This window comes from Catharus ustulatus, chromosome 25 (assembly GCF_009819885.2).
Source record: "Catharus ustulatus isolate bCatUst1 chromosome 25, bCatUst1.pri.v2, whole genome shotgun sequence".
NCBI lineage: Eukaryota > Metazoa > Chordata > Aves > Passeriformes > Turdidae > Catharus > Catharus ustulatus.
In genome coordinates this window covers 816,212-839,422 of record NC_046245.1, presented here as the reverse complement: position 1 = coordinate 839,422, position 23,211 = coordinate 816,212, and the positions used below count along the sequence as shown (strand labels likewise).

The following is a 23,211-nucleotide window of genomic DNA, read 5'->3' as shown; positions in this document are numbered from 1 at the left end:
GCTCCCAGTGTTTCCCCATCACTGGTACTGCAGGATGGAGATCCCAGGATGCAGATCCCAGCATTTCCCCATCACTGGTGCTGCAGGATGGAGATCACACAGCATTTCCCCATCACTGGTACTGCAGGATGGAGCTCCCAGCCCCAGGCCAAAGCTGGGAGATGCTTTATCCCTCTGGCACAGGATCCACAGCACTGAATGTGCTGCTGCTGAGGCTCGGGGAGCTACAGGGTGTTCTGTGAGTTTTCCTCAATAAATTCATTTAAAAGTCAGAACAAAGCCCTTGCAAAACCCAAAGGAGGAAGCCTGGCAGCAAGGCCACTGATTTCTCTGCAGAAAACACACCCAGTGTTTCCCTGCAAACCTCCCTGCGCCCCTTGGGGTGAGGTGCCTGCACCCCACAGATGGGTGCAGCTCCCTCATCTGCTCACAGACACAAAAAAAAGAGATTAAAATCTCAGCCCTGCACCAGCAGAGCACTCCTGGGGCTGTCTGGGTGCAATGCTGAGTCCCTGCACCCCAGTGGCAGGAGCTGCTTTGGGGCAGCCTGGGGAGCTCAGCAGCAGCTGTGGGTGCCCCCCATGCCAGAGCTGGGTCACATCCATGCCCAGGGCCTGCAGGAATAAAGAACAATGTTTAACCACCTGCACTGGGCTCCCTCTGATGTTCTCCAAGTGAAACTTGATGCTGCTCAGCAAAGACACACCTCTTCCAGGGTGTTGTGCAAAATTCTGCATTTTAATGTAGGACAGGAAATATGAAAAGAGCCGGGCAGAACCCAAACAGCCCCGCTGGCCAGGCCGAGCAGCAGGGAGCAAACCAAAGGCTTTGCTTGGCTGATCCATCCACCCAGCCGTGATTTCCCAGGGCTCAGGAGCCGCAGGTTTTTAAAGGGTCACACTGCTGCTTCCCTCAGCTCTGCAGAGGGGTTTTTGTTCCTTCCTCTCTCTCATGCTGTATTTCCTGACTCCACAGTGGGATGAGTCGGTGGCAAAAGATTCTGATTCCCTTTCTGGGACTGGTTTTGGCCTTCTGGTTCTATTCTGCGAGGGACGCTTTCACACCGGGTGAGTATCCAACGTGAATCTGACTTTAAGGAAAAAGCTACAAAGAGCCACATTTGGGTTTCTGCATAAAAATCAGCCAGAGCTCGGACCAAGGCACGTCCGAGCCTTTGTGTGGTGGCAGATGCTGGGAAGTTGCTTTAACAAAGATTTAAACCCAAAGTGAACGAGGACTGTGCAGAGAAACCTCCTGAGGGAGCAGGTGAGGCAGGGGCGAGGGGGAGAGGGGCTGAGCTCCATTTTCCTGTGTGCAGGAAGGGTTTAAAAACGGGGCTTGGAAGTGCTGGGTTTAAGTTTGGAGCACGCCCTCAGTGGGTTGTTTTTATTACAGAGTAGTTGTTAAATTGTGCCCTGGCTTGTGGAAAAAGCTGCTGGGGGAGCCCAGCGCTGTCCCTGTGTCCCTGCATTCCTCAGGGAGCTCCACAGCTTTTCCATGGGATGGGAGAGCCCTGCTGCTGCTGGATGCTTTGCACTCGCAGGCTCGTTTACCTGCCGATTAACTGCTGATCCTGAAGGGCACACAGTGGGTTTATTTTTAGTTTTGAGATTTGTTCTAAGAGCATTTGGGTGACTGCAGTGCCTGTGCCGCAGAGATGCTGCGGGGGAAGCGGGTGATCGTGACGGGAGCCAGCACGGGCATCGGGGAGCAGATGGCTTATCACCTGGCACGGATGGGCGCGCACATCCTGGTCACAGCACGGACAGAGGCCAAGCTGCAGAACGTAAATGGCAACCTGGGCAACCTGGGCACCTCACCTGGCCATGGCAGGGCTCACACGGACACGGGGAGGGAACCTCCCAGCAGAGACAAGGAGCATCCACAGCACAGTGACAGGCACAGGTCTTGTGTGGGCACAGTGACAGTCACAGTGACAGCCACAGGTCCTGTCTGGGCACAGCAACAGCCACAGGTCCTGCCTGGGCACAGTGACAGGCACAGGTCCTGTCTGAGCACAGTGACAGCCACAGTGACAGGCACAGGTCCTGTCTGGGCACAGTGACAGTCACAGGTCCTGTCTGGGCACAGCAACAGCCACAGGTCCTGCCTGGGCACAGTGACAGGCACAGGTCCTGTCTGGGCACAGTGACAGCCACAGTGACAGGCACAGGTCCTGTCTGGGCACAGTGACAGTCACAGGTCCTGTCTGGGCACAGTGACAGCCACAGGTCCTGCCTGGGAACAGTGACAGGCACAGGTCCTGTCTGGCCACAGTGACAGGCACAGGTCCTGCCTGGGCACAGTGACAGTCACAGGTCCTGTGTGGGCACAGTGACAGCCACAGGTCCTACCTGGGCACGGTGACAGTCACTGTCCCAGGAGGACATGGTGACAGTCACAGGTCCTGTCTGGCCACAGTGACAGTCACAGGTCCTGCCTGGGCACAGTGACAGCCACAGGTCCTGTCTGGTCACAGTGACAACCACAGGTCCTGCCTGGGCACAGTGACAGGCACAGGTCCTGCCTAGGTACAGTGACAGTGACAGGTCCTGTCTGGGCACAGGTCCTGCCTGGGCACAGAACAGCCACAGGTCCTGTCTGGCCACAGTGACAGTCACAGGTCCTGTCTGGCCACAGTGACAGGCACAGGTCCTGTCTGGGCACAGTGACAGTCACAGTGACAGGCACAGGTCCTGTCTGGTCACAGTGACAGTCACTGTCCCAGCAGGACACGGTGACAGCCCCCTGTGTGCCCTGGCAGCTCCTGCACACAGGATCCCCCGTGCAGACACAGAATCCCCCGTGCACACACAGCACCCTGCCCTCCCCGTACCCCACACCCTCACTCCCTGCAGCTCTCTCACGCTGCTGCTCCCCTGCAGCTCTCTCACGCTGCTGCTCCCCTGCAGCTCTCTCACGCTGCTGCTCCCCTGCAGCTCTCTCACGCTGCTGCTCCCCTGCAGCAGCTGCAGCTCGGGCTGCACACACAGCCAGACTGGGGAACACTCACCCAACAACCATTCCCAGGCTCCCTCTGAACTCACAAACACTCCCCCAAGCCCCAAAGCGCTATTTTAAGGTGGGGACACATCTCGGGGAGCTCACCAGGGAGGGGGCTGACCCCGCTGTCGTGCAGGTGGTGCGGCGCTGCCTGCAGCTGGGAGCGGCCTCGGCGCGCTTCGTCAGCGGCACCATGGAGGACACGGCCTTCGCCCAGCACGTGGTGAGGGAGGCTCACACCTCGCTGGGTACGTCTGAGCAGCCCTGCACAGCGCCAGCATCGCAGCCTGGCCCTGCCTTTCACCTCTGCTAAAACAAGTGGGACACATGGGGCCAGACGGGAAAAATTCTCCGCTAATCCTGCCCTTTGCAGCCCTGCTCCCTGCCTGCATTGCTGCCTCTCAGACTGAGCTGCACTCTCCATTTCAGCTCTGGGCTCCTGACATCCTCCTGCAGTGTCACAGCCCTGGTTTCACCAGCCCAGCCCCGAAGGGTCCGGCAGCACTGCGGCCATGGGTCAGGGCTCAGCAATGCACAGCCCAGCCCCGTGTGCAGCACTGCCTCCCCTCCCTGGCCCACAGACAATTCAGGGCTGATCTCCCTTGGGCCGTGGTATTTGCATTTTGAACTAAAAAAATATATCACAGCAAAATATTTACTGGCAGCACCCTCCAGGCTGTATCTCTGCTCCGGAGAGAACAGGCCACAGCTCTGACCCAAAAACCTGATTTCCTTGCATTGCACTTATTCTGCTCCCAGGAAATGTTGTTTTGCTGGTTGATCCCTCTCCCCCCCAGCACTAATGCCCTTTTTTTTGGTGCAGGAGGCCTTGACATGCTGATTCTTAACCACGTTGGTGCATCCTACTTTGGCTTTTTTGATGGGGATGTGGAGCACGTCCGAAAGCTCCTGGAAATCAACTTCCTGAGCTACGTGGCCATGACCACGTCAGCCCTGCCCATGCTGAAGGAGAGCGAGGGCAGCATTGTGGTGGTTTCATCCATGGCAGGTGAGGGCAGTGGCACCAGGCTGGTGGCACAGAGCTCACTCAAAGGCACCTGGGCTGACACAGAGACACCAGGGGTCCTCCAGAGCCATAAACACTCTAACCCCACCAAAACCAGCCCCAGCCCCAAATCCAGAGGGGTTTGGGATTCTCTTGATGGAATCTGTTTTCTGCTCAGTCCCATTGAACCCCATAGCTGCTGTGTTGGTCAGTGCCCAGGGACAAGAGTTTGAACCTTGCTCCCTCTCTCCCCTCTGAGGGTTTTGTGGCTCCTGTGCGCTGCCCATGCCCAGAGCAGAGATGTGAACCATGGCTTTGGCCTTAAGGGCTGGAAGCCAACAAGAATATTTGTAAGGCTGCTGTTCAGGTGCCAGGATGACTCTTCAGTGACTGTAAACTCCCTTTGGGTAAAATACTCTGGGTATTTTTACCTTTGGGTAAAACACTTCTCTGGTGAAGGGCAAAGGAGAGGCTCAGGCAGAGCAGCCTCGTGTGCTAACACAGAACCTCACTCTGTGTCCAGGTAAAGTCGGGTTTCCCTTTACCGTCCCCTACTCTGCGACTAAGTTTGCCCTGGATGGATTTTTCAGCTCCCTGAGGCAGGAATTCGCCATTCAGAGCATTAATGTTTCCATCACGCTCTGCATCCTCGGCTTCATCGACACCGGTAAGAGCCGCGTTGTTCCACCCCTGCCGAGCATCCCCACCCCGGCTCCTCCTCCTGCCCTGCTCCCCTCGCCTTCCACCTCTGCTGCAGCATCCCTGGGGGATCCTGCATCCCTGCCACCAAAAAAACATCTCCTAAAGCCATTCACATCCCCACGCCACGGGAAACCGGGCACGCCGACAGGCTGGCACGGCACAACACCGCACGGGTGCCCGCTGTGCCCGCATCCTCCGGGGATGCTCCTGGCCCCGCATCCCCCGGGGGTGTCCGGTCTTCCCGCATCCCCCGGGGGTCCCCTCTCTCTCCACACCCCCTGGAGGTCCGCACTCTCCCCGCATCCTCCGGAGGTCCCCGCTGGCTCCACACACCCCAGGGGCTCCCAATCTGCTCTCATTCCCCGGGGTTGTCCGCTCTCTCCGCACACCTCGAGGGTCCCCACTGTCCCCGCATCCTCCGGGGGTGTCCGGTCTCTCTGCATCTCCTGGGGATCCCCTCTCTCTCCGCATCCCCCTGGGGATCCCCTCTCTCTCCGCATCCCCCTGGGGATCCCCTCTCTCTCCGCATCTCCTGGGGATCCCCTCTCTCCCCGTATTCCCGGGGGTCCCCGCTCTCCCCGCACACCCCGGGAGCCCCCACTGTCCCCACTGTCCCCGCTGTCCCCGTTGTCCCCGCAGTCCCACTGTCCCCACTGTCCCCACTGTCCCCGCACACCTCGGGAGTCCCCACTATCCCCACTGTCCCCACTGTCCCCACTGTCCCCACTGTCCCCGCATACCTCGGGAGTCCCCACTGTCCCCACTGTCCCCACTGTCCCCCCTGTCCCCGCTGTCCCCACTGTCCCCATTGCCCCCGCTGTCCCCACTGTCCCCACTGTCCCCACTGTCCCACTGTCCCCACTATCCCCACTATCCCCACTCTCCCCACTATCCCCACTCTCCCCGCTGTCCCCACTGTCCCCTGTCCCCCCGGGGCTGACCCGGCGCCCAGAGCGCGCAGTGCGCGCTGCCGCGGAGGTGCTGCAGGAGCGGCCGGCGCCGCGGGACGAGTGCGCTCTGGAGATCCTCAAGGGCGCAGCGCTGCGCCGGAGGGAGCTCTACTACCGCTACAGCTCCACACGGCTGCCGCTGCTGCTGCGGGACTGCGCCGCCGAGCTCCTGGATTACCTGGTGCGGAGCCGCTACCGCCTGCCCGCGCCCCCCGGCGCCCCCCGCCCGCCGCACTGACCGGGAGGGTCCCCGGGATCCCCGGTCCGCCCCCGCACTGACCGGGAGGGTCCCCGGGATCCCCGGTCCGCCCCCGTACTGAGCCGGGAGGGTCCCCGGGATCCCCGGCCGTGCCCGGTTCGTGATGCGCTGGCGGCACCCGCAGGGACAGAGCGGGGCCAGCAGCGGCGGATCCGTGCTCTGCTCGCCACCGCCCGGCCGCGGAACGCTAATTATTGTTCATTGTTAAATAAAGTGTAGTGAGCGGACAGCTCTGCGTGTTTTCTCAGCTGTTTCTCAGCTGTTTCTCGGCTGTTCATGGGCGCTGCTCTGCTGGGCACTGCCAGGGATCCAGGGGCAGCCACAGCTGCCCACCCTGCCAGGGAACAATTCCTTCCTAATTTCTCTTCTCACTCCGAGATCAGCTACACAAACCGGCACGCACAGAGTGGGTTCTGCCCTTTAAAAGTTCAGAAAATCTCTCAAACCCGTTCACACCTGCCCAGCAGACACTGAGCACTATCACAGCTCTGGGAAAGCTGAAGATCTTTCCTATTCCTCCTCTTGCTCTTTTACTGCCTTGTGCAACCCATGGATTCAATGGTGATATTTTTTAGGGGTGAGAGCCCCCCAGCAAAGTGCCAGCATTACAGCCATGGTGATATCCCAGAGGATAAACCAGAATCATCAGTAATGGCTGGAAAATAGAAGGTTTGCCTGCCCTGCTCTCTCCAGGTGTTGCTATGAACCCGTGCAGCACAGAGTGCTGAGCACCAAATCCTTGTGCAGCCAGTGAGGAAGGAAGGGCTGCTCCTGGTTTAGATGTGGAGTGGGGAGAGAGGGATGTGCACTCCTCCCACGATGTCCAGATGGACACTGCTGTCCCAGCCCCCAAACCACGCACACACCGCTCTGCGGAGCTGGAAGCTGCTCGGTGCCTTCCCTTCAGCACTCTCAAAAAGCACAGCTGACACTCCTGGCAGGCCAAGGGTGCAAAGGGACAGCCTAAAGTCCAAAGCCACACGCTTCATTAGGTTAATGTTTGCTAAATCACCGGCAGGGCAAAGAAAAGTGCCAGCAGATACCAGCAAACTTGTGGGCGATAAGAACCAGCTCCGATCTTCCCAGCCCCATTTGCAAGCTCCAGCCACCTTCAGCTCCCCGAGGGGCTCGTCTGGTTCCTGCCTGGACCCCTGCTAAGGGATGGGATTGCTCCTGAAGATTTTCATCCCTTTGCTGGGAGCAGCACTGGCCTTTTATTTTTATTCAGCCCCTGAGAACTTCGATGAGGGTAAGTCCTGGGGCCAACAGGCTTTACAAGCACAGAGGGGCAGTGTGTACTCTGCACGGGAGCTGGAAGGGCAGACAGGCCCCAGGCAAGGGGTCAGAGCACAGGGAAAACTCATGGAATTACACTGGGACACAGTGTCTGACCTCTGTAAATGACTTATTCGGGAAACAAGCGCTTTTCCCACTTTAATCCTTTTATTGGTCAGCTCTCGCTGCTCCCTGGCCAGGCTGGGCACAGAGCTCAAGCCTCCCCACCAAACTGGGATCAGGGATCAGCGGGGTCTGGCGAGGCTGGCAGGGACAGGGAAGGGACACAGGGACAGGGGAGGGACACAGGGACACAGAGGAGCCGCAGGGGCACAGAGGAGCAGCGGTGCCCAGCTCAGAGGGACAGCGAGGGCCGTGCCCGCTCTCATCTCCGCCCCTCCTCGCAGAGATGCTCCGGGGCAAGCGGGTGATCGTGACGGGAGCCAGCAGCGGCATCGGGGAGCAGATGGCTTATCACCTGGCACGGATGGAGGCCCACCTGCTGCTCACGGCACGGACTGAGGCCAAGCTGCAGAAAGTAAATGGCGAGCAGGGCTCACTGGGCTGGTGTGGATGTCCTGCCCAGCCCAGGCACGCCTGGTACCCTCCAGATGCACCCCAGGGCTTCCCCAGCGCCAGCCCCATCCAGCCCAGCCTGGCTGGGGGCTCCATGCAGGGGAGCCCATCCGAGCCCCTTCTGTCCCCAGGTTGTGGAGCGGTGCCTGGAGCTCGGCGCTGCCTCCGCCCGCTACATCAGCGGCTCCATGGACAGCCCCAGCCTGCCCGAGCAGGTGCTCAGGGAGGCTGAGAACACCTGGGGTAGGTGCTGAGGCTCCCTCCCCACCCCACAGCACATGCCAGCCTCCCGGAGGCGGCCTGGCTCGGGGAGGAAGGTGGCAAACATGCTCTGCCCCCAGGTGGCCTGGACATGCTGATCCTGAACCACATCGGCCAGAGCAGCTTCTCCTACTTCAGCGGGGACGTGGGGCACGTCCGGAAGCTCATGGAGACCAACTTTGTGAGCTACGTGGCCTTGGCCACGGCTGCCCTGCCCCTGCTGAAGGAGAGCGAGGGCAGCATCGTGGTGGTTTCATCCATTGCAGGTGAGCTGGCAGGGCCCTGTCAGCCTGACAGGGGTCCCTGCTCAGACCCTGCAAAGGCAGAGCCAGGACTGCAGGAGAGCTGGGACTGAGGGTCAGCACGGGATTTAGATCTTCAGTGCACAATTCAAATCCTCTGGGAAGTTTCCATGTAGCCCTGTCAGTCTCTTGGCAGCCTCTGCTCACCCTCACACGTGGCAGTGCAGGTGATTTCACACATTTGCAATACGTGGGCATCTCTGCAGGATGCAAGAGCAGTAGCAGCTGCACTGGAAGGCACTTTGTGCCATATGTTCCATTTTAAACATTCCTGTTGTGTTTGTTTCTCTCAAGCATTCATGACAGTTTATTCCAACACCCTAAATCCCAGCGCTGTAGCTCCTGGCAGGGCAGGAGGAAGGGGGAGCTGGTGCCTGCCCAGCACCTGAACCCCAGCGTTGTGTCTGTGCTCCAGGCAGGATTGCTGGCCCTTTTACTGCTCCCTATTCTGCAACCAAGTTCGCCTTGGATGGATTTTTCAGCTCCTTGAGGCAGGAACTCATCATAGACAAGGTGAACGTTTCCATCACCCTCTGCATCCTGGGCTACATCAACACAGGTAAGCCCAGCCCAGCCCATTGCAGGCACAGCCAAGCTGAGCCCACCACCCACTGCCTGGTCCCACCTGGAAACAGGAATCCAGCTCTTAAAAAAGCGTGGCCTGGGGGCTTTGGTTCTTCCAGCCTTGAAGTGAATTCAGGGGAGGTCGTGTGGCCAGTGGGAAAGGAAAAGGAAAAGGAAAAGGACATTTATAATTGTTCTTGTCACTGCTGTAAGCCCTGTTAAACAGGTGTGATCCCCAGTGTGTGGGTGGGAGGGTGCCCACACACACTGAGTGAGCTGTGCCCCCCGACACGTCCCTGTCCCCTGGCAGAGAACGCCGTGCGCGCCGTGTCCCACGTCATCCCCGACACGCCAGCCCCCAAGGAGGAGTGTGCCCTGGAGATCATCCGTGCCGGAGCCCTGCGCCGCAGGGAGCTGCACTACCCTGCCCGCGCCGTGGGCACCGCGCTCCTCGTCCGCAGCATCGCCCCCGAGCTCCTGGACTCGCTGGTCCGCAGCAGCTACCGCCTGGAGAACGTCAGGAGAACGTAGTGCCCGCCTGGGTGGGACAGCTGGGGCTGGCAGGATGGGTCTGGGGGCTCACCCAGCTGCTCGGGTGCCCCTCTGCACCCCGGGGCATCCCTGTGCTGGCACAGGGCACTCCAGGAGTCTGTGGCGCAGCACAGAAATGTCCTTTTTAGTATTGGACTCTTGGAAAGGGATTTTTCCAGCCAGGAGGCACACCAGAGAAGTCCTGCAGCAGCATCTGCTGCCAGTGCCCTGCTCACCAGCAGGATTGCTGCTCACCCTGCAGAAACTGCTCCCTCTGGAAAGTCACTGAGGCAGCTGAGCTGAGCCCTGGCCCAGAACCAGGGCTTGGGCCAAGCAGCACAAACCACCCAAAGCCACCAGAGTCTCTGGATCTGGAGCTTTTCTGCCACACATGCCTTCCATGCTGGTCTTTGTAAAAATAAATCCAGTGTTACTTTGAGATCTGTGCTTTTCCGGGTGTTCCTTCCCCACGTTCACAAGCAGGGAGCCCTTATCAGTGCCCAGCACCCTTATCAGTGCCCAGCACCCTTATCAGCGCCCAGCTGGCTGCACCGACCTCCTCCCGATTTGCATTAACCAAGCTTTCACTTCTCTAAAGACCTTAATGAATTTCTGCCATTCCTGACCTCTCCTCAGACGCCAAAAACACACTTTTTTTTTTCCTCTTTCAAATCTGCAAGAAGCCTTAAAATAATAGCATTACTGTACTTCCCTAAGTCTGGATTTCCCAAAGCCGCTCGGGGAAACTCCGTCCCCGAGTGCCACAAGCAGCTCCAAGAGCCACCCAACCTGTGTGCCACCGGCCAGCACGGGGAGATGCCCCAGAAGATCAGTGCTGGCTCTGCTTGGAGCCAGGCTGGACACCCAGGGCTCCCAAGATAAGCCCGGCCAGGCTGGGAGCACGCACAGGAACCGGGGCTCGGCCGCAGCTGCAACGTTTCCTGTTTGACAGAGAGAAAAGACAGCACAAGATGAGGTGGCTGGCATGAGGAGGGCGGCTGGGGCGTGTTCCTGCCCGGCTCAGAGCGGCACTCGAGGGGCACGACGGGACCCTGGCACCAGGTAAGGGCTGCAGCGCCCACGGCCCCAGGCTGGGGGGACGGGAGGGGAGCACAGGCTGGAAGCAGCACCAGGAACCTTTTTCCTCTTTTTTCACCCCACTTTCAGCCCATACAGCTTGTAATGTGAACCAGCAAGAAGCACAATTTTTACTTTTTTTAATTTTTTTTTTTCTGGTTTCCCTTGAAGCAAGAAGTGCAACAGCTTGGAAAGCAAAGATAGAGGACGTGTTTAATTAGAGAGGGTAATTTGGGGTAACAGAAGGAGGAAATAGAGCATTAGCTTGTCAAGAAAGCCTCAAGGGTTTGCTCAGCCCGGGGTGAGTAATGGTCTGTGTTTCTTTAAGCTTTATTCTGCTTTTCAGTGCATTTTTGGTGAACTGAGGCTTTTACAGCCCTGGGACAGGTGGGGCAAGCCAGAGGCAGCACAGGTGGGAGAGGGCTGAGCTTTTCCTGCTGGGAGGAGATGGATGAGCGGAGACTGAGCAGGACACACAACGGGGCCTTTTCGAAAATGGATCAAAATGAGTTGGAAAACGCTCAGCATTTGGAGCGCTGTCCTGGCTGGGCTTGTGGGCACCTTCCCCACCCAAAAACGCTGCTCACCTTCAAAGGAGCCCCTACAGTAAAACACAGCATCAGGAATGAGCTTTGAGCACCCCACAGCTACCACAAGGAGATTAAAAGGCATTACTGAGCAGATTTTAACACAAACTGAGAAGCATGGCAGCGCTCAACACGTGCACGGCACTCCAGCAGCACTGCCGATTCCCCACAGCCATCAAACAGCAGAAATGTTTGATTGTCCCTCAGCCCCTGGCTGTCCCTCAGTCCTTGATTGTCCCTCAGTCCTTCATTGTCCCTCAGTCCTTCATTGTCCCTCAGCCCCTGATTGTCCCTCAGTACTTCATTGTCCCTCAGCCCCTGATTGTCCCTCAGTCCCAGGCTGTCCCTCAGCCCCTGGCTGTCCCTCAGCCCCTGATTGTCCCTCAGCCCTTGATTGTCCCTCAGCTCTTGATTGTCCCTCAGTCCCTCATTGTCCCCCAGCCCCTGTTTGTCCCCCAGCCCCAGGTTGTCCCTCGGCCCCTGTGTTTGTCCCTCAGCCCCAGGTTGTCCCTCAGTCCCTCATTGTCCCTCAGCCCCTCACTGTCCCCCAGCCCCAGGCTGTCCCTCACCCCTGTATTTGTCTCCCAGCCCCTGACTGTCCCCCAGCCCCTCATTGTCCCCCAGCCCCTCATTGTCCCCCAGCCCCTGGTTATCCCTCAGCCCCTCATTGTCCCCCAGCCCCAAGTTGTCCCTCAGCTCCTGGCTGTCCCTCACCCCTGTGTTTGTCCCCCAGCCCCAGGCTGTCCCTCAGCCCCGTGTCTGCCCCGCTTGCAGGGCACAGGCCCCCTGGGGACGAGGCCACCATGCCCAGCAGGACACGGCCACGGCGGCGCCCGGGCGAGAGCTACGAGGAGAGGAGCGAGCGGAGGCAGGAGGCCAGGGAGGGCATGTGCCACAGGAACAATGTCACCTGCTGCCGCCAGCCAGCCCGGCCAGCCCCGCGGTCACCGCACAGCCCCCGCCAAAGGGAGTTCCTCAGGAGGAGGAACCTGCCCGGAGAGGCTCTGGGGACCCTGCTGGGACAAGAGCCCGAGGCTCGGACCCCTCTGGACCCCCAACCCAGCATCCTGCCCCAGGTAAGGCCTGCCCTGCAGCACAGCTCAGAGCTCAGCCTGCCCCAGCACCCCTGCAGCACAGCTCAGAGCTCAGCCTGCCCCAGGTAAGGGCTGCCCTGCAGCACAGCCCAGAGCTCAGCCTGCCCCAGCACCCCTGCAGCACAGCCCAGAGCTCAGCCTGCCCCAGCACCCCTGCAGCACAGCCCAGAGCTCAGCCTGCCCCAGGTAACACCTGCCCTGCAGCACAGCTCAGAGCTCAGCCTGCCCCAGCACCCCTGCAGCACAGCTCAGAGCTCAGCCTGCCCCAGCACCCCTGCAGCACAGCCCAGAGCTCAGCCTGCCCCAGCACCCCTGCAGCACAGCTCAGAGCTCAGCCTGCCCCAGCACCCCTGCAGCATCAGCATCCTGCTCAGAGCACAGCCCAAATGCAGACTGTGCACACAGAATGGGCATTTCCCACAGAGTGCAGAGCCAGGCGTGGGGACACGCTCAGCTCCCTGCTCCTCCCCTGTTTGCCAAGCCCTTGGCCACACGGGGATTTTTCTGCCATTTCTCCAAGTACAACTGCGCCTTTTTGCTGCCAGGCTGCAGTTTTGCACTTGCACAAATAATTTTTACCCTTGACAAGTGAGCTCCATCCACCTGGCTTCCCTCCATCCCTGTGTGTGAGCAGGGAGGGTGGAGGAGGCTGGAGATTCCCTGGCACTCATCACCCACCCTGTGCCACACAGGAGCCCAGAGCCTCCCTGCCTTCAACAGCAGCTTTGGAAAGGTGCAAAACAGCCCAGGCAGAGCCAAACAGATCTCCTTGTAAATGCATTTCTGTGTAAAATTCCCTGGTGCATCTTGAGGGGGGTGGCAAAGCTGAGTGAGCAGAGAGAGCTGAGCACGAGGTGATGACACAGAGCCAGCCTGGAGCTCTGCTCAAGGCTCTGGGGGTTTGCCAGGGCTCCTTGGCATCTCCTTGGCATCTCCTTGGCATGTCCTTGCTGCTCTCACACAGTCCCTCCCGCAGGAGCAGCCCCTGCCCTCAGCCTGTCCTGGGGAGACGCTGACCACAGCTGAGCTCTCGTTCCAGCACCCCAGGACCTTCCCCCCTGAGCTGAGCCCCAGCAGCCCCCAGGGACGAGGGGACCCTGTCACCACCCAAGGTACGTGAGTGTGGATGATACAATTTCTCCAAAGCCATCTTCCTCTGGCCCTTGGAATTTGCTGTAATAGATAAGGTATCCTAGATACCAAGGCTGAGCCAGATGCCTTAGGAATTTGGTCACTCTCCTAACACTTCGGAAGATAATTGGTTAGAAATTAGGATGTTCAATTGGTCAGTTTCTGTTCTTTGTATAAACTTCTATTGGTTGTAGTTGGATCCTTCCTGAACCTATAAATACAGGTGTCTGCCCTTTGTTCTGAGAGAATCCCACCTGATCCCCTTTCGCATGAAATAAACTCGTGTGGAAATCGTCAAGCGTGGCCTCCGATCTTTCTCAGCTGATGAAATATATGGGTTTCTGAGAGAGAGCTACATATTAGCTCTCTCCAGTCCTGGCAAATACCATCAGGGACCGAAAGAGAGAGAAACCCATACGTGAGGGATGCTCAGTGTTCCCTTCCCAGTTCCCATCTCCACGGAGCAGTTTGGGATCAGCTGCCAGCTCCCACTCCTGTGTTTTGCCAGCCCAGGCTGAGTTTTCCCTGCAGACTGCAGGAATTAGGAATATTTTTCCTGGGGAAGGAGAAACCAGCAGTGCTGCTGTCCCAGGACAGCCAGGGGAGTGATTTCACTCAGGATCACTTCATGCTGCCTCTCTGTCCATCTGGCATTTCTCTGAGCTGTCACCGGTCACTAAACTGGGAACAGTGGGATGGTTTGGGAGATGAGCACCCTCAAGGAAGAACATCCCCTCGGGAATCATTCACACCTGGCACTTTGCTCCCACAGGAACTCAGACCCTCCCAAAGCCCAGCTCAGCGCTGAAGGACTCGAGCCAGCAGACAGAGTAAGAGCAAAGCAGCTCCTGCCCCTCGCTGGGGATTCCCAGAGCTCCCAAAGCGCTCCCCAAAAAGGGTTTGCTCACAGCACTCACAGCCCAGCCGGGAGGGTGTCCAGCCTGCAGACCGACCCCTCAGTAACACATTTTGTTTTTCGTTCCAGCTGGGGAATTGCAGTTTTGAATAAGGTAAGCTAAGTACAGGTGATGACCAGCCTGAAACTCCTGAAAGTTAAACTGCTGTGGAAATATTCTCACTTCCCTGGGAAAACTAATCCAAGGGACCCCAGCAGGCTCTCCTTCTCCACCCAAATACAGGCTGTTAATTCACTTTTATTTAAAAATATTTGGATTTTTGTAGTTCATGGCATGTTTATAAATGGGAACAATCCTATTTTTAAACATTCGTCCTTTTCCTTTCAGGAAATGGTGCAGCTCTCCAACTACCTGAAGGTGGGTACCAACCTGTGCTTTTCACCAAGAATAACACTTTTAAATTAATATTAATATTGCTGAATGAAGGGGTGCTGGGCTCTGGGCTGTCCCCCCAAACTCTGACTGTCCCCTTGCCCACAGGAAGCCTTGCACCGTGAGCTGCTGCTCAAGCAGAAGATGGTGATTTTACAGGAGCTTTTGTCCACTCTGCTCCAGGCATCAGAGAAATCCTGGCAGGTACCAGAGCTGCAGATCCCCTCATCACCTCCCCTGGCTCCTCTGCTTGGGGAGGGTGGGGCAAACTCAGCAGAAAAGGGGGAACTTGGCCTGGATTTTTCCCTTTTGTGCCCAAAGAGATTCTTGCAAAATGCACTTTGCTTTCAGATCAACAGCAAGTCTAAATATCTGCATTATTCTGTAAGGTGTGAGGGTTTTTTGTACAGCTTGCCTTTCCCACTGGTTGTTAAATAAAAGACAACAGCAGTGAGTGGGGAAGAAACACCAGAGTTATCCTCCCTGTTCTTTCAGGGATTATTCTGGGCCCCAACACCAAGGCTGTTGGTGCTGAATCATGGCCTGGCATCAAACTGTCTCCCCACAGCTCAAAAATAATCCTCTGGACACCCTGAGACAGGGCCCTTCTTTTTCTGGAGTGAGAATGACAAATTAAGATGATCTATTTTATGTAATACATGAGGTTTTCTTACAGGATCTTTAAACCAAATAATTCATGCCATTGTGGCATTAAAAAGTGGTTTGAAAGTTCTGTTGGGGCAGAGAAGCGAGGGATTGGGTGAGGGGGTACAAAAAACTTGTGTTAGACATCCTGTGGTCAGAAACTTCCGCCTGTGCTCGCTCCTTCCATATAACGTGAGCAGGAAAAAACACCCAGCCACACTCACAGGAAGTGGCCACCAAACCTCAGATGGCAAACAGGTGGGTGCTCCTCGCTGCTCCTGCTGCAGGAGAGACTTTGCTGCTGCCTCCTGCACGCTGCTGTTCACCAGCCTAAAATCCAGCTTTTGACCAGCCTAAAATCAAGCTTTGCATCAGCCTAAAATCCAGCTCTTCATTGCCTAAAATGAAGCTTTGCATCAGCCTAAAATCCAGCTCTGCATCAGCCTAAAATCCAGCTTTGCATCAGCCTAAAATCCAGCTCTTCACCAGCCTAAAATCCAGCTTTGCATTAGCCTAAAATCCAGCTTTGCATCAGCCTAAAAACTAGCTTTGCATCAGCCTAAAATCCAGCTCTTCACCAGTCTAAAATCCAGCTTTTCACCAGTCTAAAATCCAGCTTTTCACCAGTCTAAAATCCAGCTTTTCACCAGCCTAAAATCCAGCTCTTCACCAGCCTAAAATCAAGCTTTGCATCAGCCTAAAAACCAGCTCTTCACCAGTCTAAAATCCAGCTCTTCACCAGCCTAAAACCCAGCTTTGCATCAGCCTAAAATCCAGCTCTTCACCAGCCTAAAATCCAGCTTTGCATCAACCTAAAATCCAGCTCTTAACCAGCCTAAAATCCAGCTTTGCATCAGCCTAAAATCCAGTTTTGCATCAGCCTAAAATCCAGCTCTTCCTCAGCCTAAAATCCAGCTCTTCATCAGCCTAAAATCCAGCTTTGCATCAGCCTAAAATCCAGCTTTGCATCAGCCTAAAAACCAGCTCTTCACCAGCCTAAAATCCAGCTTTGCATCAGCCTAAAATCCAGCTTTGCATCAGACTAAAAACCAGCTCTTCACCAGCCTAAAATCCAGCTCTTCAGCAGACTAAAATCCAGCTCTTCAGCAGCCCAAAGCCCCCTCGGTGCTGGAGCCCAGGGCAGATGCTGCTGCTTGCAGGGGATCCCACGAGGCAGGTGGGGCTGGGGGCTTCTCCCGGGGGTGCTGGCAGAGGGAGGGATGGATGGATGGATGGAGCTTCCCCATATCGCTGTGCATGGAAGGGAGGGCTGCCTGCCCCTTTCCAGCCTCAGGTGAAATGCCAGATGTTTGTTGTAGCAGCTTTTTAATCCGTTTCAAGATGAGCTGTAAGTACCTGTGAATGATGTGGCAGGGACTCTGGGAATGGCCAGAGTAATTTTTGAGGTGCTGCTCACTTGGCAAGTGAAGCTCTGCAGGGACAAAGCATTTGGCTCCTTCCCCCTCCCACAATTTCACCTGGAGGTCAGAGAGACCTTCCTGCCCCAGGCTGTGCCCTGAATCTCCCACCAGCTGTAAAACTTGCTTAGCTGATTCAGAAATGCTGCCAAGGGAGGATGATGCTCAGAGTCTCTGTTGTGATCAAGGCCCCTTGCAACCCAAACCCTTCCCTGATTTCTGCTCCAAGGCACAGGAAGGGCCTGATTGCCTCACACATGGCACAGCCACATCTGTGCACAGCACAGAACCTGCGCAGGAGGAAAACCAGGCACAATTATTGCGCGTCTAAAATTGCTTTTCAAAATTCCGCCTACTTGCTAAGAGCTTTTAGTTCTTTTAGTTCAACAACTGAACTGGGAAGATTGAGTCTCTGGGACTGTAAACAAGCTTCTGTGCAAATTTAAGCAGTGCTGAGACACCAGGGAGTCTGGTTTTGCTCGGGTCTGTCAGCTATTCCTGTAACATCAAGGAGTTTCTTCTCAGAGTCGTGACTTGAAGCAGCAGTGGGCAGAGAGGATATTGGTGCTCTCACTATTGGTGGTGGAAAAACAGCCTACGTGAACTCTTTGCTAGAAATGTTATCTGAATTTGCATGCAGGCTGCTTCCACAGACCCGAGCAGCCTGACTAACACCCAGAGGAGGTGATGAGAATGAGGAAAATGAATCATCACCCGTGCCCTCCATCCCCCTGCCCAACTGCAGGTGTTGCAATACAGACCCAACCTATTTTCTGAGGAAAGCAGAGAGACAAGACCGTTCCAGCTGGAGCTGGAGGCAGGGAGGAGCACAGGCAGAGAACAGGGATGTCTGTGGGGACACAGCAGCTGCATTCTGCCAAAGGCAGCCAGAACAGCCCCAAATCCCCTCGCTCCTAACGTGTCATGTCAGTGCCAGCGCCTGCACTCAGTACCCACAGAAACCGCCTCAGGACAGGGTTTCAATCCATCAAAGTTGCGCTTCCCCCATATCCCATTTATTCTGAGGTTGGGAAGGCTGACTTGAGTTCCAGCACTGATGTGATTACAGATGGAGAAAATGAACCAAACCCCAAGCCAACAAAACATCGGGAGCACATTGTGCAGATCATTTCACACCTCACTTCCATCGCTTCTTCCCCAGGGTCAGCTGAACGAAGACAAACTGAGGTGCAAACTACGGGTGCTGGAAAATCAGCTGCAGGCCTGCACCCAGGTAAAGTCTGATTCACTGACAAACACGGGAGGAAAGGCAGGAAAACAAAAACCAAGCCTTGTAAGTGGGTCGGTCTCAGTTTCTACATCCATCTGATCAGATATCTATCCAAAAAGGACTTCAGCTCTGCTGAAGCAATGCTTCACAGCACATTAGCAGCAGCACTTACACCCTCTGGGTTTCCTAATACTCTGGTTTAGCAAGGTCAGGAGTTTGACAGACAAGCACTTCAAGCTCTCTTTCTTTAAAGAGTTACTCAAAGGAGTGTGTGAAGAAGATCCTGATCGAGATGGAGGACCAGAAGCAGACCTATGAGCAGAAGGCAAAAGAGGCTCTTCAGAAGATGCTGGAGGACAAACTCCAGACAGAGCAGCAGCTGCAAAACTCTCAGGTGAGCAACGTGTCTTACACCTGGCTTGGCTTTAATTTAGTCCAAGCGTGACAAAGAAAACCCACATGTCAGGGAGAGGTGATGACAGGCTTACCATCAGCAGCAAAGATAAAAATGTATGAAGTGTGAGCTACTCAGCAAAGCCCAAAGCAGCTTAAATGCAACCTGTTCTCACTCACTGCACATCAAGTTACAGGCAGCTCCCAGCTGGGGGAATGTACTCGGGTTTGTCAGGGAATTGCAATCCCGTCCCCACCACCATCCCTCTGGGCCAGGCCATCTCTGCACACAACAGACACCAGGGCACGAGGTCCCCTGAGCTGTTTTTTCTGGAGTTGCTCATTTATACAAAAACAAGGTTTTCCCCACGAGGGAGCAAATTGCTTTGACCCACAGGATAGCTGGTATTTACAGAAAAACCAGCGAGTTTTATCCCCAGCAGCAGCAGGCTCCAACCCTGCTGGCAGCACAGGAATGTGCTCCAGAGGGAACAGGGCTCTGTCCATCAGGTGGCATCAGCCCCACACGGGATTTGTGTGCTGGGGGAGCCTGCACTGCCCAGCTGGTGTCACCCAGGGCAGGCTGGCACCTGGGGCACCCACCCCTGGGTCACAACCACCCCTGGCTCCCTGCTCTCCTCTCCAGAGAAGCCTGGCAGAGACACGAGAGGACCTGGCCTTCTGGAAAGAGCACGACGCCACGCTGAAAGCCGAGCTGAGCAGGGTGACCACAGCACACAGCGAGCTCAAAAACAACTTCCAGGCTCTGCAGAGCGAGCTGCAGGTACGGCAGGGCCTGCAGGAGCAGCTGCCTCTGCACTGTGCCCCATCCCCAAAGTGTCCAAGGCCAGGCTGGGACGGGGCTGGGATCAGCCTGGGCTGGTGCAAGGTGCTGTGGGGGCAGGACGAGATGAGCTCTGGTGGCCTGCCCAGCCAAACCAGCCCGTGCCTCTGTCCCTTCTGTCCCTTCTGTCCCCTGTGTCCCTTCTGTCCCCTGTGTCCCTTCTGTCCCCTGTCCCATCTGTCCTCTGCGTCCCTTCTGTCCTCTGTGTTCCATGTGTCCCCTGTGTCCCTCCTGTCCCCTGTGTCCCCCCGTCCCCTGTGTCCCCTGTGTCCCTTCCATCCCCTGTGTCCCTTCTGTCCCATCTGTCCCCTGTGTCCCCTGTGTCCCTTCCATCCCCTGTATCCCTTCTGTACCCTGTGTCCTTCTGTCCCCTGTATCCTCTGTGTCCCCTCTCTTTCCTCTGTCCCCCGTGTCCCCTCTGTCCCCTGTGTCCCCTTTGTCCTTTCCGTCCCCTGTATCCTCTGTGTCCCCTGTGTCCCCTCTGTCCCCTGTGTCCCTTCTGTTCCCTGTATCCTCTGTGTCTCCTCTGCCTCCTCTGTCCCCTCTGTCCCCCATGTCTCATGTCCCCTGTGTCCTCTCTGTCCCCTGTGTCCCCTCTGTCCCCCATGTCCCTTCTGTTCCCCCTGCCCCCTTGTCCCCCGTGTCCCTCATACCCCCCCTGTCCCCGTCCCTGTCCGTGTCCCCGCAGCGGGCGGACTCGCAGAACGAGCGGCTGAGCCGGGAGCTGCAGGCGCTGCGGGAGGAGCGCTCGGAGCTGCTGCACAGAGCCAGCGCCCTGCGCAGCGACAACGACCGCCAGGCCGGCCACATCCGCCACATCCAAGGTACCCGGGCCACAAAACCAGCCAGGGACATGGAAAGTGCTCCTAAAGCTCCTAGAGCAGCACGCACGCAGGGCTCACAGCACAACTCGCCACTCTGACTCTAAAGTCCTCCAAAAGTTGTTCCAGAGCTGGCTCTGCTAGAGGAAAGGATGTAATGGGAGAGCTGGAAAGAAATAAAAATCCAAGATGTGTCCTCACTTGGATCAGCCTTGCCAGGCCGTGGAACTGGAGCCAGCTGTGTGGGGATGGGGTCACAGGAGCTCATCTTGCCCTGAAGCTCCAGTTCAGAGGGAAGGAAACGCTCACACGTTATTTTAAATGCACACATGGCTATTTTAAAACATAATTAAGGAAGAGAAAGTGGGTGGCAGTTCTAATCTCATAGCAGGTCTTGCATGAACAGCTTTAAAATAAAGCATAAATGACTTGAACACGAGGCACAAGCTGCCAAAAAGGAAAGGGCAATAAACAGCTAAAATTCCCATCCCTTCAGAGAAGAAAGTCCAGGGCAGCCAACATCTGCTCTGCTCCACACATGTGGAGAACCCTTGCATAAAGACACACAGATTTACACCAGCCTTGATTCCCTTCTGTCTTTATTTCAGATAAATTGCAAAAAGAACAAGAGCAGAAGGTAACGCTGGAGGAAACAATCAGCCATCTGCAGAGTAAGTAACACCAAAGCACCAAGTTAGAGATCTCCCTTAGTGCTGGAGACAATGCTGCTGCTTTTTGTGTTCCCAGACTTGATCCACAACCAGAACAACCAGCGGAAGAGCCAGGAGGTGACGGTGCAAAGGAAAGGTCAGCAAACTTTGTAACCCCCACGTAGCACTCCCTGGACACAGGAACACTAGCCCTGACTCTAGGAAAAGTCTGCAGTGGTTTAGAAGAAAGGGTTCTTTTAGAGCTACACAGAATGAGTTGTTTTGCTAGCTAACATTAAAATATAAATGTATTTATGATGGCAAACACTTAAAAAAATAAACGGATTTCACTGCAAATTCTACTTCAGTGGCTATGCCATATTTTTTCCAAACAAAACACATTCCAGTTTATAATTGCAATTACAGCTGTATTTGACAAAGTAATAAAAAAGCCATTTTAACTCTCCCTCCCCTCCATTTCTGGCAATTGCTTAGAAATATTGCTCTTAAGATGATGAACTTGTAACTACAGCAGACAGGCCTGCGATAACAAACCCAGCTCCTGTGTCTTCTTTGTGCATAGCACACAAATATTTTCCTTAAACTGTGCTGAGTAAACAAGAGCTAAGGCCAGCCCAGAGCCTGGAGCTGTTTCTCATCAGAAGCCTGACTGTTTTCTAGACCAGGTTTCCACCACACAGACCCCACCTCTCACTCCTGCCAAGGAGAAACAAATCGCTCTGTTAGAGCACCCCGAGGAGGAGGAGGAGGGAACAGAAAGTCTGCAGGATGAGATGCAGAGAAGAACATCCCCGCTCACAGCAGAGGAGAACGAGGTGAGGAAGTCACTCAGTGCTGGTTCTGCTCCCACACCAAAGCTCCTGCAGGTAACCCAGGCTTGGTGTCTCCTGTGAGGATTACCTGCCCTGGTTTTTATCCTGATCCCACTCTTGCCCAAAGCCCTGATGAAGCAGCTGCACACAAGCACAGGGCTGCAGGAGCAGAGCTCTCCCTGTACAGCCCCACAGGGAAAAGCCAAAACCACACTTTTAGAACTGAGCCCTGAGCATAAAGGAAGGAGGAAAAGAAAATGCTTGCAATAATAACAACAACAAAAAGAACAGGTAGGGTCTGCTAACAGGAAAAATGCCAGTACAGCTGGGCTGCAAAAAAACCCAACCAACCAAAGCTTCCAGCCTTTTACACAGGCCCTGCCATCCAACAGCCCCTCAATTCTTATAGCCAGCAAGGATTTATTAAAAAGGACTTGCAAAAAAATAATTTATAACTTACTGTAGCAGAACTGAGAGCCACAGAGGACAAGAGCTTGTCACACTACCCCACAGAGCTGAGGGCACCAGCACAGTCAGGGATCACCCAGCAGCTGCCAAGAGGGGTTTATAAAGCACAACCACAGCAAGAGGGAACATTTGGGGTTCAGGACACCCCTTGGGCTACTGGAGCCTCTGGGCACAGGCAGCTCCTTCACAGCCACTGCCAATGCTCTGCCCATCAGAATGCCAGGGAGAACTCACTCTGTTTGGGGGGTCAGGAAAAGGGGCCAGCCCCGAGTTTTGGGGTTGTGCAGCACAACCAAGGCACCTGTCCCATGTGCCCCATCTCTCAGAAGGTCAAAAGGACTGTCAGGAGTTGCTGTCAGGATCAGTGAAATGCAGAAGGAATTTCAGATTGAGTCTGCATTCCACATCTTCTGACCTGGCTGTAAACATCAGAGTTTCTCCTTTTCCCGGTGCTGTGAGTGTGGCAGCAGAGCAGGCAGCTGTGGGACGGTGGCACTGCCCCCGCAGCCGCCGCAGTAACGCTGAGCTGTGCTCTGTCCCTGCAGGTACCCCAGGACACTCGGGCAGCAGAGCTGGGCCGTGCCCCGCTGCAGGTGCAGCGCTGCAGCCACTGCAGCAGCCCGGGCGCCCCGGGTGTGCAGGGAGCCCAGGGCACCCCTGCTGCTGGGGACCCCTCCTCGCTGTGCCCGCAGTGCTCGGAGCTGCGCTCGGAGCTGGAGGCGCTGAGCGAGGAGTACCAGTCCTGCCTGACGCGGCTGCGGCAGTGCCGAGCCGAGCTCAGCCGCTCCCAGGGCAGCCAGGCACAGGTGGGAGCTCCTGTCCCCAGCCCAGCCTGGCACAGACACCCCTGGGCTGTGCACAGGGAGGAATGGCGTGTGTGCCAGGGCTGGGGTGAGAAGTGCCTGTCCCAGCTCACTCCCAGTAACACAAGCTTCTCCTGGCAGAGGCAGCGCGGTCCCTGGATCCCTCTCCTGGTGGCAGTGGCAGCAGTGGCCATCGCCACCTTGCTGGCGAGTTACAGCCTGTGAAGGAGCTCCTTGATGACTGACTTCACTGCAGGAACTGACCTGTGCTTCACCAAAACCTCACCTCACCTTCTGCCCTTCTGTGGGTTTGTATCCTGAGCTGGCCTCACTCCAGACGAGTCCCAGTGACCACGGGGACATCGCCCCTGCCCTCAGTGCTGTGGTTCCTCTGTTCCTGCCCCAAGGTACAGGGGGACAAAGCCCCTCTGGCCACTACTGCTGTGGCTGGCACGGGGCGAGAGGGACAGGGCATCCCGTGCCCTTGGCATCCAGCCT

At 56.2% G+C, this 23,211-nt stretch overlaps 3 protein-coding genes across 4 annotated transcripts; all 3 read left to right on the top strand.

Annotated features, from left to right (window-relative positions):
• The first annotated feature begins 721 nt into the window (after positions 1-721).
• Positions 722-7,211, top strand: LOC117007169 (corticosteroid 11-beta-dehydrogenase isozyme 1-like). 2 transcript variants are annotated; one of them, XM_033080118.2, is made up of 6 exons: positions 722-1,067; positions 1,656-1,786; positions 3,140-3,251; positions 3,827-4,012; positions 4,533-4,676; positions 5,664-6,147. In XM_033080118.2, exons 1-6 carry the CDS (start codon positions 980-982, stop codon positions 5,897-5,899), a joined length of 897 nt encoding a protein of 298 aa, XP_032936009.1. In that variant the 5' UTR covers positions 722-979; the 3' UTR covers positions 5,900-6,147. The 2 variants fall into 2 exon arrangements, with proteins under 2 accessions (XP_032936009.1, XP_032936010.1); XM_033080119.2 differs by lacking the exon at positions 5,664-6,147 and adding an exon at positions 6,939-7,211 and having other exon boundaries at positions 723-1,067.
• Positions 7,082-9,618, top strand: LOC117007170 (corticosteroid 11-beta-dehydrogenase isozyme 1-like). The gene is made up of 6 exons (XM_033080120.2): positions 7,082-7,169; positions 7,603-7,733; positions 7,903-8,014; positions 8,113-8,298; positions 8,750-8,893; positions 9,209-9,618. The coding sequence occupies exons 1-6, from the start codon at positions 7,082-7,084 to the stop codon at positions 9,427-9,429; spliced, it is 882 nt and encodes a 293-aa protein (XP_032936011.1). The 3' UTR covers positions 9,430-9,618.
• A 454-nt stretch (positions 9,619-10,072) lies between these two features.
• On the top strand, positions 10,073-23,202 carry TRAF3IP3 (TRAF3 interacting protein 3). The gene is made up of 16 exons (XM_033080114.1): positions 10,073-10,491; positions 11,827-12,169; positions 13,164-13,299; positions 14,091-14,148; positions 14,304-14,328; positions 14,563-14,592; positions 14,716-14,811; positions 17,833-17,904; positions 18,155-18,295; positions 18,941-19,078; positions 19,827-19,962; positions 20,568-20,630; positions 20,707-20,766; positions 21,291-21,445; positions 22,456-22,716; positions 22,855-23,202. The coding sequence occupies exons 1-16, from the start codon at positions 10,415-10,417 to the stop codon at positions 22,936-22,938; spliced, it is 1,875 nt and encodes a 624-aa protein (XP_032936005.1). The 5' UTR covers positions 10,073-10,414; the 3' UTR covers positions 22,939-23,202.
• The last annotated feature ends 9 nt before the right edge of the window (positions 23,203-23,211 follow it).

Excerpts from the sequence above, each read along its gene's own strand:
- LOC117007170 (XM_033080120.2), top strand. The coding sequence starts at position 7,082 with ATGGGATTGCTCCTGAAGATTTTCATCCCTTTGCTGGGAGCAGCACTG. Across the intron at positions 7,170-7,602 it reads CCCTGAGAACTTCGATGAGG|AGATGCTCCGGGGCAAGCGG; the intron begins GTAAGTCCTGGG and ends CCCTCCTCGCAG. Across the intron at positions 8,299-8,749 it reads GGTGGTTTCATCCATTGCAG|GCAGGATTGCTGGCCCTTTT; the intron begins GTGAGCTGGCAG and ends TCTGTGCTCCAG.
- TRAF3IP3 (XM_033080114.1), top strand. The coding sequence starts at position 10,415 with ATGAGGAGGGCGGCTGGGGCGTGTTCCTGCCCGGCTCAGAGCGGCACT. Across the intron at positions 14,149-14,303 it reads GACTCGAGCCAGCAGACAGA|CTGGGGAATTGCAGTTTTGA; the intron begins GTAAGAGCAAAG and ends TTTTCGTTCCAG. Across the intron at positions 22,717-22,854 it reads CCCAGGGCAGCCAGGCACAG|AGGCAGCGCGGTCCCTGGAT; the intron begins GTGGGAGCTCCT and ends TTCTCCTGGCAG.
- LOC117007169 (XM_033080118.2), top strand. The coding sequence starts at position 980 with ATGAGTCGGTGGCAAAAGATTCTGATTCCCTTTCTGGGACTGGTTTTG. Across the intron at positions 1,068-1,655 it reads GAGGGACGCTTTCACACCGG|AGATGCTGCGGGGGAAGCGG; the intron begins GTGAGTATCCAA and ends CCTGTGCCGCAG. Across the intron at positions 4,677-5,663 it reads CCTCGGCTTCATCGACACCG|AGCGCGCAGTGCGCGCTGCC; the intron begins GTAAGAGCCGCG and ends CCCGGCGCCCAG.